Raw genomic sequence first — 21,019 nt, 5'->3', positions numbered from 1 at the left:
CGAAGTCTGGACTTCTATTTATAAAAGGTAATGGCTCACAGGTGAGTTTCACATTTCGGGTCATCCTTTGGAGACACTAAACTCACCACCATCATGTGGATGATGAATTTAAAACAATGGCTCAAGGCCACCAACAGAGATGATCGCCGGTAACCGTGCTCAGTTGATCAGGGCGGTAGATAGGCTGTGTGTTTATTATACAGCATGATTGCTTTGGCTGTTGTCTGTCATCTAGGGAAATGAGTTGCATGCATTGTGCCATTGTGCACTCTGACTCATTGCTGGCTGTGTTTGACTTGACAGAACAACACCAAGCAGAAGGTGATTATAATGGAGCTGTGCAGCGGAGGCAGCCTTTACACCATCTTGGACGAGCCTGAGAATGCGTACGGCCTGGCCGAGGGAGAGTTCCTCATCGTGCTTCGTGACGTCGGTGAGTCTCCCTTTGCACCCGCGGTCTCGGCAGCACGGGGAGTTTACCTCGTCTCGCTGTAGTGATGAAAGAGAGCGGGTGTTGGGTTCATGCGCACCGTGTTTTTCGCCATGAACCTTTGCTCCTTTCCTCATCATAAACAATCGGAGAGACTGTAGAGTGTAGAGTGCGCACACAGATCGATTGCTGAGACTCCTGAGGCTGTGATTTAACTTGTCGTTTTGTTGCCCAAGTTGTTCAATCTTTGGGGAACTGCAGATCTAATTTCCCTTGGCTGACAGACAAGAGGCAATTCAATCAGAATTCTGTACCGTTTTGAGATGCAGTTTGCATGAATGATGCTATATCAAGATTAAATATTGTTATACAGGAATCATGCCTCTATAGCTGTCAGCAGAAGGCAGGTGGTGGTGTCTTAAGGTGGGCAGTTCCCCCTTGGGCCCAGAACAGGCGGGATACAGCAAGTGCATAGGGCTCACAACGAGGCTATTCGCATCCCTAAAGGTGTCACGGATTAGAAGAGTTTCAGAGACTTTTGTCTAACAAGCCTCTTGGCCTCACATTGATGCAGTTTCATCCATCTGCCCTCTCGCATCCCGCGCTCCACCTCGGTAGTGTCGGGCATGAACCACCTGCGCGAGAAAGGCATCATCCACCGAGACCTCAAGCCGGGCAACATCATGCGTGTGGTGGGCGAGGATGGACGCTCCGTCTACAAGCTCACCGACTTCGGGGCAGCCCGCCAACTGGAAGATGATGAGCAGTTCATGTCGCTGTACGGCACGGAAGAGTACCTGGTGAGAGTCATGGAACACTCGAAGCTCCGTGTTAGTATCAGCAGTGTTCGTGTATACGTAAAACCCCTTTGTACGACACGGGAGTTTCTCACCTCAAGTCTCACTTACAATGGTCTGATGTTCCACCCACTCTACCCGCGCAGCACCCGGACATGTACGAGCGCGCCGTGCTACGCAAGCCCCACCACAAGATGTACGGTGCTAGCGTGGACCTGTGGAGCATCGGGGTCACCTTCTACCACGTGGCTACAGGCACCCTGCCCTTCCGGCCCTTCGAAGGCCCTCGCAAGAACAAGGAAGTGATGTACGTTACGCACTCCTGCACTCGTTAGTACTATGGTGGGGTAAGTTCTTACGCAGTAGCTTTAGATGTTCGCACATTGAATCAAGCTGCTGACACATTCCTTCTAATTGATTGTGAAATGATTTGGGATTTGTTTTTAAATGAAGCTGATTATAAAAAAAATACATGTACTTGCTTAATAACAGTAACTCTAATTTCCCACTGAAACGGGAGTAACGATCCGGGCAATCCTCGGCTTATGCGCGGGTTACATTCCTGAGACTTGTTCGTAAGTAACACTTTTCATATCTCGCAACTCGATATTTCATTGTACAGTACATATGGTAAGAGGTATAAAATTCGTTATGGTTTAACAAAAATGGAAGCAATGATAAGCTCATAAATAAGAACAAATATGATAATTGGTTCTTTACCCTTCTATCTGGCAACAAAACTGACACCTTTTTGCAAGGAGTCATGTTTGCATAGACCGCAATACCTGCAGTCATAATACAAACAAAAGAACATAACTCTGATAATGTGCACTGTCCTTGAAGTTGATTGGTCCACACCCGAGACAGCTTTCCTTAGTCTCATATGGGTTGGACCAGATGACGCCAAAAGGCGTCATCATATGGGTTGGACCAGATGACGCCTTTTGGCGTCATCTGGTCCAACCCATATGAGACTAAGGAAAGCTGTCTCGGGTGTGGACCAATCAACTTCAAGGACAGTGCACATTATCAGAGTTATGTTCTTTTGTTTGTATTATGACTGCAGGTATTGCGGTCTATGCAAACATGACTCCTTGCAAAAAGGTGTCAGTTTTGTTGCCAGATAGAAGGGTAAAGAACCAATTATCATATTTTTACTGGCAAATGAGGTCCCCATAGTGAAGAACAAATATTGCAAATTTTCATGTAATACTGCAATAAATACTGTATAGTAAATCAAACATAAAATCAACTAACATGAAAATAAACTTACATTTTTACTTACCTTGAGTCCTGATGCTGGCTTACTTGTTGAAAGGGGTGTAATGAGTTCCATCGGGATGCTGGGACTCATTACATCTTACAGAGGATTGCTTCGCCGAACAAAATAATTCCGTGGTTCAGTTCTTAAGTACGACCAAACGTTCGCAAGTCGAATGGTTAAAAATAATAACATTCTTTGGCGGTTTGTTTGTAAGTGCGGATGTTCGTAAGTCAGACATTCGTATCTCGGTGACTGCCTGTAGTGGATTACCGTACTTCTCTGGTACTCTGATATACATTTCAGCTCAGGGTTCTTCAACTGGAGGCCCATGGTCCATAAGTGGCCCACTGAGAGATATGGCTCTCCAACACCTAGAGATTCACATGCGTGAGATGAAAGAGAAACCATGGATAGAGCTGTAGACAAGCGGTAAAGATGAGCGAGTTAAAATCGAGACACATGAGAGGGAGATGAGAGCCCTAGAGACCAGAGATAGACTCATGGGCACAGGTCCGTATGTGAGCGACTTCATAAAACTTGTCTACGTGACGTGGAGTCAGTGGCCCCCACTGAAAAATAAAAACGTAGATCGATAATGCTGCCTTTAATCGAAACCTCTATATCATAGGTGACGATTCTGGCAATGGCCCTTCTTCATAGCACATACAAATGTAGTTATAAAAACCTGTTTAGCTTGTAAACTGTATTGCACTTCCCATCACTGCGCATGCACAATCTCACAATGCAGTAGGTCACAATGGAGAGGTGGCATGTTGAGCTTGGCACTAAAGTTGAGGGTTATCATTCAGGTACCGCATCACAGCAGAGAAGCCTCGTGGCGCCGTGAGCGGGGAGCAGAAGGAAGAGGGCGGCTCCATCGTGTGGAACGAAGAGCTGCCCATCACCTGCCAGCTGTCCAGGCGAGTGCCCTGCACTCAGAAGACCGCCCCCTCAAAGGAAAGACTAAGCAAACGGGTCTCGTCGTGGAGACCCTTACGGAGACGACTTGCCCCGGGCTGTCAACATGAGTTTGACACTGTTCATGCGAAACAAAACTTTATGGGCATAGCTATTGATTACGTCATGGCACTTGACAATTGTCACCATGATGTCACCCCCAACTGTAAATGAAGCGATGATGATTGAGGTTATTACTCAGTATTGATATGTATTCATGAATAAAGCTATTGGTATTCTTGGTTCTTTCGGTAAAGTCACGTAGATAGACATGTCTCGGACCGTGTTCGTGAGCATAAGGCAGATTTGAAACACGGTAGGACCAACACCTCTGCCGTGGCTGATCATTATTTTAATGCGGTTGGCTCGCACGAAATTGATTTCTCTAAGACGATGGTGCTTTGCAAGCCCACTGCCTATCAACAAAGATTTGTTCATGAAACCATCCATTTGTACAGACACGGACACAATTTCAACCGAGATGATGGGTACAAACTCAGCAATCATTGGAAGGACGTCATCAACCACTTTAAGTCGTAACTGGTTGTGATGTTTCCTCCTTGTAGGCTTTATCCCTTTCCTGTCACCTTCTGTGCTTCACCTTGGTGGTTTCTGACCCCAAGGTAGATATGCCCCCCGCCCACTTCGTTCTGTTACCAGGACGCTTGTGCCACGCCCTTTTTAAACCTTTAAAAGCAGCTTGCCTTCTGTGGCCTTCCCCCCTTTTTCCTCCTGATTGACGATCGCTTGTATTGTGATCGAAACGTCGTTTTTATTTACATTTTATTTATTTTTATTTTTTCTATCCACGTGACTTTACCGAAAAAAACAAGAATATGAATTCCTGCAGTCACGAAAGTTTTGAGTCGGAAGCTATTGCTGTGTACTCCTGAATGATGTTTTGGCTGTGTGCTCATGAATGAGGCTATTACTGTGTATTACTGAATAAGGCTATGGCTGCGTGCTCGTGAATGAGGCTATGTCTGTATTCTCACGAATGAGGTTATTGCTCTGTACTCCGACATACGAGGATTATTACTATTGTGCCCATGTCAACATCAATAGGCCAGTACCTTGTGACTAGTGTCGCTCACCAGGCTCTCTGCTGTCTCGTGCTTTTCCAGGGGCCTAAAGATGCTTTTGACACCGCTGTTGGCAAACATCATGGAGGTGAACAAGCAGCACTGCTGGAACTTTGACCAGTTTTTCGCGGCCGCCAACGAGATCCTGACGCGCCACGTGTTCCACATCTTCTCCCTGTCGCAGCTGTCCCTTTTCAAGGTCTACGTCCAAATCGAGCAGCAGTGAGTGGCCCTCCCGATCACAGCTGCGCTTGTTTTCTGGATTAAGCACGGACCTTTGGCCATGTTCTTTGGTGCGGTGATGTGGCTGGGGCCGGTGAGGTGGTCGAGCGGCAGAGTGTTTGCTGCTGGTTTCAGAGGTCCGCGGTTCAAGCTCGGCAGCCGCCCTGGTTAATACTGCGGGTGTATTAACGATGACTCGTGCTGCCTGCTTCTCAGTGTATGCGAAAGATCCCACAACGATATTCTATAAAATAGGCCGTGTATGCCAGCGTCATGGTCCAATATTGCCCACAAGTTACTCAATTGGGCAAAACCACTTTGCAACAGCCCCTCTTCGTGGCAGACTTGACTCACTCCCCTTGGCTAGAATGCCAAAGGGCATCCAGGTGCTTTGGGATTCTAAGGCATTTAAGTGCCAATCCTTATCGTTATATCCATTAAAATTGCAGAGCTGCAGTGGTGTAACGCTGTAAATGCACACGATATGCCTTGCGTCATCTTTGCCCTGTACCCAGGGGCGCACTCCTGTTATTCATTGACTCAGAGGAGGCAGGGTTGGTGGATCATGCGAAAGTTAGGTGAGTCTGCTTGAGATGCTGACCTACAGAACAGCTTTGTGGCTGTGTGAGACAGTACAGCAAGTAGATTCCATGTGTGGGGAGAGCAGTAGTGTGGCGGTGTGCGCACTTCACGATGAACCCGGCGATCCGAGTTTGATTCCCTCTCATGGCCAACACCATTGACCATTATCTGAACTGGTCCTGGGCCTCCCCAAGGTCGATTTTGCCTCAAATGAGCACCTGGTGCAGTGTGTAAATATTGCCATTGGAGTAGACCAAGGCAGCCGGACGTGGTGGCCACCCACCCCCTCTTGTGCCGTGCCGGCCTTCACAGATGCTCGCTCGCAGCGCTTGCCCCAAAAGTACGTTAAGGATATACCTGGGATCTTTGTCTTGGTGTGCACCCCTCCAGATTCAAGTCCCTGCAGGAACTGATCGAGAAGCAGACGGGCATTGCGGCGGCACAGCAAGAGCTTCTGTTTGAGGGGCGCCGGCTGCACTATGCAGGAAACACGCAGCTGTCACAGCTGCCCACCACCTCCGAGGACCTACCCATCATGCTGCTGGGCCCCGACCCCATGAAGATCATTGGCTTCATCTACATGAAGCGTAAGACCAAGCCATCGCATCACCTTCCCCAAGAGCTGCTCAGAATGTTGATATATGGACATTTTTATAAAGACCCCTTTGTCACTGTACTGCTGAATACGAGACTGGAATGAGGAACACAGATTGGAGAACATTGCAACTTAATGACAAACTAAGATTAAAAGTTAGTGGTCTTGGGTGGGACACACCACAGAAGGGATGATGGACAATGGTCAAGGATAATGACAGTGTAGCAGCCAAATAATTGAATGGGTCTGAGAGCACGTCCACAAAGGGCATGGAGGAATGAGATCAGCTCACATGCAGGTGGTGGCTTAGGGAAGCTTTTACCAGTGGATTGATCGTGGCGATGTTGATGATAGATAAGTACCCATCAAACTTTAAATCCATGTATTATTCAGATGAGTTTGACTTTTTGAGTGTGCAATACATTGTGGAACTGCCCATTTGTAATTGCGTGGAATGTTCTGTTCTTGTTGCATTACAACAGCTGAGGTTCCGAAGTTTCATTCTCAGTACAACTTAGTACAGGATGCTTCTCTTGCAAAGGTACGTGTGCCCTTTGGAGATATTACATCAGCTTATTTACGTATTCTGTTGACAAACCTGTACCACAATTGTGCCTTGAGATTATGCCGCTTAGCAAGAAATGACAACTTTATTAAATCCACATACAGAGAAGCAGCATATTGCACTGAGAAATAAATAACAGAAGAGAACTACGGGGACTTCCAATGATTATCTATCTTGTTGATCTCGCCCCTCGTGATCATGAGCAGAGCACATTTATTACTTTGGCTATAACGTACCCTCCGGTTCGTGTCTTCTCAGTCTGTGACGGCCGAGCTGCACCAGGTGCAGAGGATCTCGAGCTCGCTGCTGAGCATTCAGGTGCTCGTGCGGAAAGGAGCAAGGTGGATCCTGTGAGTGGTGTGAGCGAGTGTTCATGCATCTCCCCTCTTTAGTATTCCACACACATAGACGATTCCCAGTGGACCAGTGACTGATGGGCTAAAGCCAGAAACAATGTGCAAAGGGCTTTTTGTAATTGTTCAATGCAATACTTACTTACTCCTCTTCGTTGCCTGTGGGGCATAACACCGCAACAAGCCAATGCCATGCCGGACGGTCTTTATCAGCTTTCTCTCAATGCAATAAAAACAGTTGTTTTTCCCCTACTCTTCTTTCTTTGGATAACAGTTCTAATTTTACAGGTTGTGCACTTATTTTACATTGCAATGTCTTGACAGGCATTATATGGGCATGTTCTAACAAAGGTAAATTTATGTAATTCATATTAAAATACAATTTTAGTAATTTGATCTCACCATTAATCGTCAGATACATGTTTACATGTCCCACCTTTGTCCATAATGCACTTGATATACAAAGTGTAACATAATTTTACTTAGTTGTTTATATCTCGCTGGGCGTAGTGGTGTTTACCTGTGATGCAGCACATTGTGACTTAGGGGTGTGTGATTACATAGAATTGTCAAACTCAAACCTGCTGCACTGTTAGGTAGCCAATAGATGGCAGTGATGCAAACGTGTTCTAAAATTAATGTTGGACAGCCTGGGACACGTGGCTTAATTGCTTATCTGCAAGGTAGTAACTGTCATTAATATTTTAGAGCATTAAGTCTAATGGAACGGTCCTCCTCCAAACATCCCTGCCCTGGCCAAGCAGCACTAAGGTTGCTCCTAACAGCGTCTCCTCCCTCCCAGGAATGTGTGGAGCGATCAGATGAAGGAACTCGACAACCTGAATGAGATTCTGCTGCAGAAGATGAAGGCTGTATCGACCACGTTGAGAATGCTCATGCAGATGTAAGTGCGCAGGTCCCACACGTCCAGACGTTGGCTCGTTACGCGGGCACTGTGCGGCATTTCGGACGTGTGGGTCGAAAAGAAACCATAATCGAAATGAAACGTTGGACGATCTTGTGGGCACGTGTTTCCCTGCAGGAACGACTCCCTGACGCAGATGTCGTCTGGGCATTGGGACTCAACTGTCCTCAACCACCAAGAAGAAATAAAGAAGGTAGGTAGTATACATGGCATGTGACTGTGTCCGGCACTGGACACAATGTGCCCACCTCCGATTAGCAGGGTTTACCTACGTACGGTGCAAAATAAATTCTACATACTTAGTGCCAACAGCAGCGAGACCAGTACCTTATTTACCTCTTAGACCACCAGCATCTTCAATGCCATCACCAGTACCACCATGGCCGTTATCACCACCGCAACCACCAGTATCGGCACTTCCAGAATTTATTACCACAACGACCATCACCACCATTACAATCATGTGCATCACCAAAACGACCACCAACATCGCCATTGCCAGCACCAAAATGACCATCAGCATCACACAATCACCTCTACCATCATGAGTACCGCAACCACCAGCATCATAACTACCACTGACTTCAACATAGTCACTATTGGTGAGGTTATCATCTGTACTTTCCTTTTAAAAATATCCTTCTCTACATCACCACCAATAGCACAGCCCCTGCCTAACATCACATCCATCATATCACCCCACGAACAATTCTGGCCATCAACACCATCTCTAAAGTCACTGGTACCGCTCTCACCATGACCGATATCTTCTGCCTCATCCTTGACATTTTCAACATCCTGAAAACAACTTTGGCATTAACATATCCCCACTGTCATGAGCTAACATCACTGCCATCCAGGCAACTTTCGCTGACGTGACAAAATGGCTCGTAAGAGCAGTGCATCCCTTAATTTTTAAGAACGGTCGACTGAAAGTGAACAGTTACACATAGTAAGAGGACAGCACTTTGTCCTACCTGCTCTGCCATATGTTTTTTTGTGCTGCGACTGGGCTGAGACCATCAACTCTGTACATTGAGAACCTGATTTAAGCACTGGCACCAGCCTGGATTCAAACCCAGCTCATCACTCTGAACTTGTGAGCAATATGGCCACCTCCTGCTGGGGATCCGCTTCCCTTGGCAACTGCGGTGGTGGCGGTCGGGTGACACGATGTGCCGTGGTGTGGCGAGCAGATGCAGATGGTGGTGGACAGCGTGCAGGACTGCCTGGAAGGGATACATCAGGCGCTGCTGCCCGGGAAGCCATTGACGGAGCCTTTGGAGAGGATAGGTTCCACGCCCGCCGAGCGCCAGTGAGTGCACCCGCAGCGGCATGAGCGCAGAGCAGGAAACTTCCACGTTTGAATCGCCTGCTAACCTTGCACACGGTGGGGAAAATTTTACCCATTCACTCCCACTTGGACTGAATCTTGAACGGAGAAAATAATCGCCCTTCGCATCAGTGGCGGATCCCGGGGAGAGGGTGATGGGGGCAATCGTTCCTCCCCATCCTGGCGACCCCAACATTTGGTATTTTTATTTACATTTCCCAGAGAAATACATTTAATTCATTATTATTAATGTAGGGCCCTATTTACAAAGCTTGATATATCAAAACTGTCCCCCATTGGGAAGTTTACAGATCCACCTCTGACATTATTAGGATTGACTATGAAATGATCACCCTTCACATTGAGTTCCATTCAGATTGATCGCCATTGAAGTTCCTTGGCAAAGATTGAGAGAAAATGAAAACCGATTTGAGCTATTGTGTTCTTCATGGGACCACCACTATTGTTTTTCGACAAAGTGGTTCGCATTTGATTCAATTTTGAATGGTGACCAACCGAGTTGACCCACATCCGGGACTTGTACTCATGTTTTTCTGATTATCAATTGGGTGCTTTACCACAACAAGGAGTTGCAACAAAAGCCAACAGTCATATTCCAGTAGCAGCACAATTATTTTTTTATGGACTACATAAACCAATTTTCAACAATAGTAAGGTCAACAGGGTAACTAGAATATAAGCTTATGGCCTCTGAATGCAGTTGCTTATAGGTGATACTTAGCAATTGATTGAAGCCTAGGCCTACCAATATGGGAATTTGGAATAGAAAGTGGCAGGAAACACTTGCAGAAGTGATCAGCAAGGGGAAGTTGTGATGGGTGTATCATCGGTACAGGATGGAGGAGGGATGGTTCCCGAGACAGGATTTGGAGTGGTACCCGAAGGTTGGCAGCCTTGGGGAAGGCCTAGAACCAGATTGTGGGATGCTGCAAAAGAGGACTTTAGAGACCAGCTGTTGATATTGGAACCAAAGGACTTAGCAGATGTAAAGCAGCAATGGTGATTGTGTGGACACCAACATGATCTGTAATGACCACCTCTTGACTATCCAGCCATAAATAGCAATATTTAGTAAATAAACTCATACTGACACTGATGCAATGTTTCTGTGACCTCCGTGTAGGGTGGAGAGGATCGGGGTACTGGTGGACAAAGTTCTGTCCACATACCACCAGTTCAAAAAGGACAAGTTGCAACAAAGTAAGCGCTGCTCGCTCGTCAGCCTTTAAAGTGGAACTTTCGCTTCCGTCAGTCCTGGGCAAATGAGGGCTCTTCCAGTGCCAACGGCCTCCATGCCACCTAAATAGATTTGTTCTTAAATATATAGATTAGAAAGGTAATTCGGAAGTTTGGGTGGGACAGCCATAGATATTTTGTGACGAAATAATTTACTAATCCTGTCTGGTAAAATAAATAGTATCTGCGCTGTGTAACAGAATGTGAGCTCTGTGGTGTTGTGTATAATATTTATATTCACACGCTACGAGGTCGGGTCTACGTGTCTCCGCTCAAATGAGCAATGAGGTGGTGCTTATCTGTTGGCAGCTTTGAGGAAATGGTGAAAATTAAACAATCCTCTCATGGGTTGAGTCTATCCCACGGATAACTCTGGTTAATAACAACAACAACACAGTGGCACTTTAGCATCCTCGGGGTGGGGGTTGTAGGCCCGGTCAACCTGAAACCAGGATTGAAACATTCATCCAAATGTGAGGTCAATCACTTGACCACAGTGCTACCAGGCCATATTCGGTGTTATACACTGCATAGCAGCACAACTTACATTTAGTCCTGTTAAAGGGTCTTGGAACATATTTAACACAGGATATGACATTTGGTGAATATAGATAATTATAGGTCATAGCTGGTTCCTGTAGCTGCACCAGCCAATGCATTCATTTCCTTCCTTTTTAACAACATTCAATGAGACCTCACCCATTTATGCTCATTATTCCATTCTCTGTAAATGTTGATTTCTCACCTGCCAAAAAAAAATATGCAAGTATTTTATTGTTTGGGGTGCAGGTGAGATCCAGTTTGGTTTAAAAGATTGGAGCACTTTGATAATGTGTGAACCCTGCATTGTGATTGATAGATAGTATAATAATATATTTCCTTTTAGGGTTGCAGTATAATGAAGAACAGATTCATAAATTTGAAAAGTAAGTACTTTTAAAAAATGTATCCTTATGGCGGTACCCCGGGGTACCAAATAATACAAAATGGCCGAGGCAATTAAATACTTTATTTCTGGAACACTATTTTTTCGAGGGGTGTACTTAGCTCCGCGACTGGGGTACCAATCAATCCGAAATCAGTGCTACTCCGCGATGTCGAAACGCAGCGAGGACGATTGCGCCGAAACCCTGAACGCTCGCGGTACGCGCCGTGGTGGTGCATCGTGTACAGCTCGTCGAGATGAGTCGATTGCCACATCGCCCACCATCAACAGACTAAAAATGACTGCATCACGGACATTGTGCGAGAGCCAGGGTACTTTGGTACCCCGGGGGACCGCCATAAGGTTCAATTCACCCTTTGGATAAGAATCTGTCTTTGGATGACATTGAATACATTTGTACCGAATTAATGTTGTGCTCTAAATATACATTGGTTAATTGCGCTGCATCTTATATTCATGGTCTTTCGATAGTATGCATAAACCCTAAGATATTTACCACAACAATCAAATAACTTTACCAAATTATATGCATGTATTTAACATGGTGTTTTATTGTGCAGTCTTTGCTGAAACCAGCAGATTTCTAAATTTGAAAATATTGTTGAATAATAAAGAGCAATAGCCTGAATTTAAACAAAGGACTTAAGTTGTGTCAGCTCAATTTTAAGACATGAGCATTATAAATCAATTGAGTTTTGTGTTGTGGTTCCTCTCCTGAAACTATAGTTAAGCTAAGTGAATGGCGCACCGAAGCATCAACTTTGCTTGTGGGCTGTTCACAGACAAAAGCTGGGCACTTATGCAGTGGCAGCAATGTCTTTGCTGACAGACGACTGCCAACCCAAATACCAGGCTGTCCAGCGGACCTACGACGAATGGCTGAGGTACAATTCACATAACCAGACTGGGCGTCAAGACTACGATGTGAATGACTCGCAGAACTAGGGCCATGTATGTGTGTTGAACTTTTTTTGCACCGTACGTAGCCAATGGTGCTAATCAGAGGTGTGGGAATTTCGGGCCCAATTGTGGCAACACTTCCTCCATGGGCACACGAGCAGTTGGAGGCATCGATAGGTACAAATAATGGATAATGTGCAGGGGAAGAGGGAACATTTGGACGATTGAGTATTGAGAGGCACACAGAACACGGGTATTTACAAGGTGACAGGGAGCAAGGGATACATTGGAAATTAGAAGCACCTGTGGAGTTAAGAAGGAGAGGACAGCTACATGGAAGGCGCAGGGATGCTGCACGGCAACACGAGGAACTTATTGGAATCGTGTAAACACGTGAGCCCTGTGCCGTCTTTGCAGGTCAATGTTGGATGTGCGAAATTCGATGGTGGTGTTGGCTGTGGAATGCAACAATCACTGCAAAGTGCTGGACTTGCTGCTGGAGAAACTGAACAAGGTACGATGTTTTTACTGCGTCCAGCCTGCAGCCACTCTTCTGTCTGGAGATTTAATTTTACTGAAAGCGTTAGAATTGGTTGAAGGAAGCCACATGCACAGCAGTGCAAACGTATGTTTTAAAACGTCTCCAAATGCATTCTAACGCTGTTGAGTTCAGATACTGTAGAATAAATCATTCATTAAGCTAATAACATAAAATAAAGGTTAAGAGCAGCATCTCTTCCAACCCCCGCTGGCCAGCGTCTTGAAGAATGGTCAAATACAATCCCAATACTGGCATGGTGAGAGAAGCCTTCATCCAGCAGTGGATTGAAATAATGTTGTAAAATCTATAGTTATTTTATGAACAGCAGTCGAAGAGCAATGGAAAAGGACAATGATTTAAACTTATTCCAAAAACATTTGTTTTTTAATTAAAACGCTGCATGAGCTTTGGGTTTAAAGACTGACACTTGATCCAACATGTGATCTGTGTGCGCCTGGGGTATTAATACTGAAGACCGCTAAGCCGTGTCAGACTGGCTGTGTGCATCTTGGGAATTAGCACTAATGTTACTAAACACTAAGCATTAATGATCAACCTTTAGCATGCTACAGGTGCTTTGTACTATCTACCTATTAAGTGGTCATTACACATTAAAGCATTTGCTGCCTACATTAACATGCTGAGTGTGCAATTCATGGCTACAATCACTAAGTAATGGGACACTTTTCCACGATTGTGTGTGTCTACACAACACTTGACTACTGCACATATTCGTTTGGTCTTTCGGTCTAGTCACGTAGATACTGCACATCCACTTGTTTATATATTTACGAAGTAAAATCAAAGGTCAAAGTGTCTCCTTGACCAAATAAGGAATGGGGTTTGCAATCATCTCCTTCATAGACCCTGAGCCAGTGGTGGTAGTTTCACATTCCCATAGCAGGGGTCAGTCTCTCGTTAAGACAACCACTGTTCGTGCATTTAATGCATTATTTGTTAACTGTGATAGTGGTAAAGGGTGTACAAACAGGTCGTTGTCAGATTGCTGAGGGACTCATCCCATGTCAGAACAGAGTCCTTAATTGAACCAGGCTGTCAAGTGTAGCGACTTGAACGTCTCTCCCTGGTCACCAATGACTGTACAAAATATCATCACATTAAAATTTGGTAGAACTTAATTTGGCATATTTGCAGCTCCTGAGGACTAAACTTGGTTTTATATTCATGTGAAAAACGTCTCGGTCAGTGGTTCCCAAACTGATCTCTGGTGGGTCACAAAGCCATTAGAAATGATTGGCAGACCTGTTTCAGAAACGATTATATTTTTTAACTAGATTTGCTTTCGTGACTGCAGGAATTACTCTTTGGTTCTTTCGGTCAAGGCACGTAGAGAATAAAATCAAATAATAATAAGGCCTCGGCACAGAGTCGTTGTCCTTCTGTTTGTCTTGGTGTGTGTGTCTCGCTCGTTGTGTCTTGGTGTGTCTCTCTCTACATGTGTGTCTACCTATGTTGTTTCCGTGTCTGTGTTTTAGCATTCATTCTTACCTGATGATGGTTGCTTGTGTTGCAACCGAAACGGCGTATTCTATTATTATCTGATTTTATTTTCTACGTGACTTTACCGAAAGAACCAAAGAGATGATATTTTTACAAAACACTATTTTTTACTGCATGGTGATCTGTGAAATATGTTAAGGGTTTGTGGGTTCAGAAGGTTGGGAACCACTGCTCTATATCGTAACATTAGAGAACATGGCATAAGGGTGTATAAGAAGCCAATTGAAGGAATCTTAAAGTAATTCTGTGATGTCATCTTCCAGAGGTTTTTCAATAATATGTACTGCTGCAGTGCTATCTACAATATTTTCAAGTGGATTGTTTTTGGACATGATCCAACATAACCGGACTTGTCCGTGTGCACGTCTGCGTGTCTGCGTGCAGTGGATGCACGAGTCATACCCCTGTGCAGTGAGTGAGATTATGGCACTCTACAACAAGGTCCCAAGCCCTGTGCAGGCCATACAGACGTTCAACTACTCTGACTCCCCCAACCTCGTGCAGCCGCCCATGCTGAAGAACATCTGTGTTGGGTGGGTATCCCATACGGAGATTGTTCAGCCCTTACCACATGGTCAAGGTTAATGGCACAGTTGATGCGATCAAACATCACCATAACTGTTGCAGTCTACGTCCCTTGCAAGAGAACCACTTGCTTCTGCCATTGTTACTGTTCCCATGAATGTTATTGACTCCTCCACCCCTGTTGAAGACTCACTCTACCAGTCTGACCGTTTTGTCTCCTCCATACTGAGTTCAACCACCACAGTGCAGGTCTCGGGGCACTTCTCTTTCTGCTTCTTTCCTCGCACTGCTCGACTTTGGAATTCCCTCCCAACTTGTCTTTTCCTGTATTATTATAACCCTGCTCAATTACAGAAATGTATTAACGCTTACCAGTTGCACCTTCAATCGTACTGTTTGTTAGCTAGGAAGTACCTTTAATTCACTAGGCAATCCAGAGCATTATTAAATGTGTATCATAGGCATGGTTCTGCCATGTACCTGAACAATCGTGTAGCTAACTAAAGCTATGTTTGCCCTGTCACACATTGCTTCTCTTAGCATGAAACAGCTGAAGCTGAATGTGAAAGAAATGTCAGAGGAGCTGCACAAACAGACGGCGATGATTCAGAGGTAAGGAGTCCAGCTAAAGCCATCTCCCTGCTCAAAAGAGCATGGGGGGGGGGGGGTGGTGCCCATATCTGATGCAGAGCCAGCATTGGAAATTCCACATTCCCATGGTGGGGGTTAGTTTCTCCTTAGGTCAATCAGTCTTGTCTTCCTACAAAACTATCCAAATTTTATCGACCCCGAGAAATTATGAGCTGAGTCAACCATTTAATGAGATAAGAATGCAACGAATGATTGTGATTAGAGTGCTTTTGCCACTTGTCATAGGAATGTGGAATTTTAACCACTGATGATGATTGTTGACCATCCTAATTTGAGCACAGAAACGTGCACAGATATTTTATTAAATACAAACCAGATTGGCAGCTGTGATGAATTGGAGAAATATTGCGTGTTAAGACTATAATCCTATATGAATTTGTGAATCAACAATGAGGTATTCATCATTGCCCATGTTCCATTTAATCACTGGTGATGTTTTTTTTTATTAATCGTGATCCTCTCTGTCTACAGGTTGGGAGCATTCTCTGGATCGGTTGATTTTGATGATGAAGAAAATATGTTCGACTGATTGCTGTGAATAATAAATCACAATCATTGGCGAGAGAATGGAATGCATGACCTGCAAATAGCCATTTCTTAAAATATAAACCTTTTGTTCTTTCAAAACAATGGAGTGAAACAGATGTCTGGCATTCCTGAGGTGGGGTTTTTTTGGAGGCATCACATGGGGGGGGGGGGGGGGTCTAAAATAAGAGTGGAAGGGTTGGGGGGAAAGCATCTACCTGCCAACCACAGTGGAACAGGGTTAGTATCTGCCGTTGCTTTGTTGTTGGGCGTGAAGAGGTACAGGGAACAGATGAGGGAGTGTAATTTCAATACCTGTATGACGTGTGAAAAAATACCACTCACAGCTGCATGATTACATCAGGCACCCTCCGACAAATATCCAATGTTGTTTTACTCGGGAAGCGTCTGTGAGTGCAGGTGGCAATAAGTATGAAACTAACACGTGCATGGATCTACCATTCTTTTAAATAGGCTTGAGCTTTTGATTAGCATCTCATTCCCATTTGTATGAATGTTAATAGCACCACATTTTGACAATTTGCATCCGTTTTCAAATATAACATTCAACATGAATTGTATATGGTGTTTCCCACTTTTCGACCACTACATGTTCACATTGTTAAATCATACAAAAAACAATTTATTCATAAACAAAATATATAAATTTATGTATGTCTAGCCACATTTTATGTATTCCCTGGCATTTAATTGAAAGAGCTTCGGTTTGTTACTCTGATTTAGAATTAACCTTTTCTTTTTTTGTATTTGTGTACCACACTTTCACATTTTTAAATTGTATTGCAGTGTTTAGTTTTGAAAATGTTATATTGAGCATCGGTCAAAATTTGAATGTCTGGTTCACGTCACGTAAATACAACGGTCGATGTGATGCTAATCAAGAGACTGGCAAAGTCTTCTAGGGTGTAATTGCACTTCTCTTTAAGGATTTGTCCACGTGCTGACTGCATAAGATATATGTGTTGCATAGACATGGCATGTAAATTGCATTCAGCAGCATGTTTACGATGATATTTTCTTAATCTCGTGGTCACTAGTAAAACGTCAGTGTCTGCTTAAATGAGCAGTGGGATAACACTTGGGACCGGTGTCTTGAGGCAGTTGTGAAAATTCCACATTTCCATAGCAAAGCAGTGTCTCTCATCGACGATTACTGGAAACTTCCCAAATTGTTAAATGTGTTTCAAACTGGGGGAGGGGGGGGATGGTGGGCCGAGCCAATCCCCAAAGTGGGATTTTATTTGTTAGCAAAGCTGCAGGTGTTTGTACAATTTTAGCTGACATTCATTTTCAAATTTGGGATTCGGTAGCTCACACCTTACATAAAATGGCTTACTGTTGAACTGGTATAGTACTTACGGAATGTCTAGTTAATCTCACTATATGAGACCGTATACAGCAATATCCAGGATGCCAAAGTGCTTTTTAAAATGACGTTTACTGTAAATATTTTGCTTGTATTTTGATGTATATACGTATATCTCATGTAAATAACCTGTTAAATTCTGTTCCTTTTCACTTTGCCTCGGAGGATTTAGTTTGTTTCATGAATGGAATTAAAACCATCACATTTTACTTGAGAATGTATCACGGCAGCAAATTTTTGTGTAAAATATACCAGATTTTTGTATGTGCTATTTGAAAAAGGATTGGAACACTGGGTTAATTACAATACAATTTAACCTTACGAGAAACTTTCACATAATGAACGTGTTTTTAAATTTAACATGTTTCATATTTGCAAAACTTGTATTTCTCCATGCGTGATCATTATTTTGGTTATTCGAATGCTGAGAATGACTTATGAAATCCAATGAATGTATAACGAGAAGTCGTGTTAAAATGTATCAAACATTTTGGAGTTGAATTGCTTGACGACAGAACATGTTTAAGTGTGAACAGTCCAGTTCAGATCTATCATTGTATCTTATGATGTACACCGTTACCAGTTTCCTGAAGTCCAAATCACAGCACAAGGACCCCAAGTAAAGTATAATATTACTCTACACACATATACTATGTTTAGTCCAGAAGAAAATGCTTAAAAAAACATCCACTTCATTGAATATATTAACAAATAAAAATAAGGTTTGCTTCTTACACTTCCCCTTTTGCATTTTAAGAGATCAGTTAAAGTGTGTGTTGCTGTAACTTAACGTGCCACAGCATGTGCCATTAGAAGGAGCAGCACTGTCAACCGAGGGGGGCAAGTCCACATGGGCCACCCAAGAGGGTGCCTCGAGGCCTGGGGCAGAATTCCACTTCGGGGGCCCCTTTAACATCTGAGGTCTGGGGCAAACTGACCATCCTCCCTCCCACGGGGCAGCTCTAACAACTATACATTTGAATAGGAACATCAATGTGGGGTCCTTTGTTATGGATTCAGCATACTTCTATGCACGTGTCAGGGGAAGTTGTAAGCATTATATCATGTAAATCTTATGCACAATTAAAAAGCAAATAAAACGTGATGTTGGAGTATAATTGTATTCGCGATATGCCTAATTACACACACTTGATTTGCAGTTGTAAGATGGCTGTAGAAAACGCTTTCGTCTTTAATGCTGCTCTACTGAATTTGCTATCCACGTTAGCCAATGCTTGTTTAACATCATAGACCGTGACAACTCGGTACAGCATTGCCATGCAGTGAATGCGTGTGCTTTAAACGTATGTAAAGTAGCCCAGTATTTAGCACCACTGAGCCTTTCCACACGCGATATTTGTCGACTTAACCCGCTGTCGACATTGTAAGTCGACAAGAAAACGCCACATGGCGGTTAAGTTGACGTCGATGCAGTCCTGCACGAGCGAAAAGGCCATTTTGTCTCACACTGCATGCAAATGTTGCACATTTCATCATAGGGTCCGTGATATATTGTTCGAATGGCGACATGTACTTTTAAATGTGTTTGCTAAAATGTATTCATCCCGTTTGGCAAAATGAAATGTTCATTTAACCTGAGGACGGCTGCTTGCGTTGTGGGCGAAACGTCGTGAGAATTATTTTATGTTTTATTTTTATTATTTTATTACTTCCCTTCTACGTGACTTTACCGAAAGAACCAAGAAGATGAATCCCTGCAGTCACGAAAGCTTTAAATCGAAATTCATTATTTATATTTTAGTTTTATACCAGATTAGCAAGGGGCCGTCCATAAATGACGTCACGCACCGGGGGGGGGGGTCAGACATGTGTGACGAGGGGGGGGGGGAATGTGACGTCACGTGAAAATGCGCAACTTTAAATAAATATAAACAACACGTTCTACTTAATTAAATAGACTTTTAATAAATGTTTTCTCCTACAACAGAGTGCAGCGCCACATTAAATACGCACTACAATGACAATAGTTTAAAGTGTAACATTTTGGAAAAAAAATTTCACGAACATTAATTGTCACGCACAACGAGTCTGTGTGGAAAATGTCAGCTCGATTGGATCACGGGAAGTGGGTTAAAAAACGACCGAAAGATTTGCACGGTCGTAAGCAAGTAAGCGAACTTAATATAAAGGATTTAAAAATCGTCCAAAATCGCGTGACGTCATTTATGGACGCCCCCCAAAAGTGTACAGAGCAGGGTTGATTTAAAAAAAGACATGTCTTATTATTCTTGGTTCTTTCGGTAACGTCACGTAGAAGGGAAATAATAAAATAATAAAAAATAACAGGACCCTGCGGGGTGGGCTGGTAGGAATAATACTAATACCGGTACAGGGATATCGACCGGGTATAGAGGAGTTAAAAAGAAAATGATTTGTGCATGGGGGGTGAGCAATGACGTCAACACCCCCCTCCCCACTGACTCGCGAACCCACAGAGCAATGACGTCTACACTCCCCTCCCCACTGACTCGCGCGCACACAGAGCGATGACGTCAACACCCCCCTCCCCACTGACTCGCGAGTCCACAGAGCAATGACGTCAACACCCCCCTCCCCACTGACTCGCGCGCCCACAGAGCAAGGAATGCAACAGGCGATGTCATTGGCTGCGCCGGATGCGACGGCCATCTTGTTTAGTTCATTTAGTTCACGGATTGCAGGGGGAGCGGGCGGCCATCTTGTCAGACAGACGGACGGCCTCGCGAAGCCTGTCGCAGTAGGCCTCGCGAAGCCTCCTGCACTAGGCCTCGCGAAGCCTTCTGCACTAGGCCTCGCGAAGCCTTCTGCACTAGGCCTCGCGAAGCCTTCCCTGCAGTAGGCCTCGCGAAGCCTTCTGCACTAGGCCTCGCGAAGCCTCCTGCAGTAGGCCTCGCGAAGCCTTCCCTGCAGTAGGCCTCGCGAAGCCTTCTGCACTAGGCCTCGCGAAGCCTTCTCTGCAGTAGGCCTCGCGAAGCCTTCTCTGCAGTAGGCCTCGCGAAGCCTCCTGCAGTAGGCCTCGCGAAGCCTTCCCTGCAGTAGGCCTCGCGAAGCCTTCTGCACTAGGCCTCGCGAAGCCTTCTCTGCAGTAGGCCTCGCGAAGCCTTCTCTGCAGTAGGCCTCGCGAAGCCTCCTGCAGTAGGCCTCGCGAAGCCTTCTCTGCAGTAGGCCTCGCGAAGCCTTTTCCGCAGTAGGCCTCGCAAAGCCTGCCGCACTAGGCCTCGCGCCGTGCTTTTCGTGCACAAATAAGGCGATTAAATGTATCTTGTCTCTGTGTTAATAAATGTATCTTGTCTCTGTGTAAAAAAAAACGTGCTGCGTTTCAGTAAAGTAAATTTGAAGCGAAGTTTATTATTACACTTGTTAAGCCAGGAAAGCCCCACTGAGTCAAAAGGTTTTTTTAGGGTCCTGCCAAGTGTTTGCAGTAGGGGGCGATGTTGCTACACTAAATCGGACGATACGAAGGGAGAGATTGAGGCCTAGTTCTAGGCTTTAGGCCTAGCTGTAGGCTTTAGGGCGCTGAGTTAATTTTTAATTTAAATGTTTTAATGATTTATGTAAAAGCTTTCAATTTAAATGTTTCTATTTAAAAACATGAGGGAATGTAACATTGTTAAACATAACTCTCTTTCACACACGCGGGGGTACGATACGAAGGGAGAGT

General features: G+C 44.5%; 1 protein-coding gene across 3 annotated transcripts in view; it reads left to right on the top strand.

Annotated features, from left to right (window-relative positions):
- The window catches only part of TBK1 (TANK binding kinase 1), a 29,789-nt gene extending 12,214 nt beyond the window's left edge, over positions 1 to 17,575 (top strand). For all 3 annotated transcript variants that reach the window (XM_061567293.1, XM_061567292.1, XM_061567294.1), the window contains exons 4-21: positions 304 to 433; positions 1,049 to 1,230; positions 1,374 to 1,534; positions 3,301 to 3,411; positions 4,573 to 4,752; positions 5,725 to 5,921; positions 6,412 to 6,470; positions 6,753 to 6,844; positions 7,650 to 7,751; positions 7,890 to 7,965; positions 8,969 to 9,087; positions 10,250 to 10,326; positions 11,249 to 11,288; positions 12,091 to 12,192; positions 12,626 to 12,722; positions 14,655 to 14,803; positions 15,336 to 15,407; positions 15,918 to 17,575. In XM_061567293.1, coding sequence (XP_061423277.1) covers positions 304 to 433; positions 1,049 to 1,230; positions 1,374 to 1,534; positions 3,301 to 3,411; positions 4,573 to 4,752; positions 5,725 to 5,921; positions 6,412 to 6,470; positions 6,753 to 6,844; positions 7,650 to 7,751; positions 7,890 to 7,965; positions 8,969 to 9,087; positions 10,250 to 10,326; positions 11,249 to 11,288; positions 12,091 to 12,192; positions 12,626 to 12,722; positions 14,655 to 14,803; positions 15,336 to 15,407; positions 15,918 to 15,975 — 2,004 coding nt within the window. In that variant the 3' untranslated portion in view covers positions 15,976 to 17,575. The remainder of the gene's footprint in view (positions 1 to 303; positions 434 to 1,048; positions 1,231 to 1,373; positions 1,535 to 3,300; positions 3,412 to 4,572; positions 4,753 to 5,724; positions 5,922 to 6,411; positions 6,471 to 6,752; positions 6,845 to 7,649; positions 7,752 to 7,889; positions 7,966 to 8,968; positions 9,088 to 10,249; positions 10,327 to 11,248; positions 11,289 to 12,090; positions 12,193 to 12,625; positions 12,723 to 14,654; positions 14,804 to 15,335; positions 15,408 to 15,917) is intronic.
- The last annotated feature ends 3,444 nt before the right edge of the window (positions 17,576 to 21,019 follow it).

The sequence above is a fragment of the Lethenteron reissneri genome, chromosome 38 (genome assembly GCF_015708825.2).
Source record: "Lethenteron reissneri isolate LAM-NWPU_2019-01 chromosome 38, ASM1570882v1, whole genome shotgun sequence".
NCBI lineage: Eukaryota > Metazoa > Chordata > Hyperoartia > Petromyzontiformes > Petromyzontidae > Lethenteron > Lethenteron reissneri.
The sequence above is the reverse complement of the archived record's forward strand: the minus strand, read 5'-3'. Positions and strand labels throughout refer to the sequence as shown.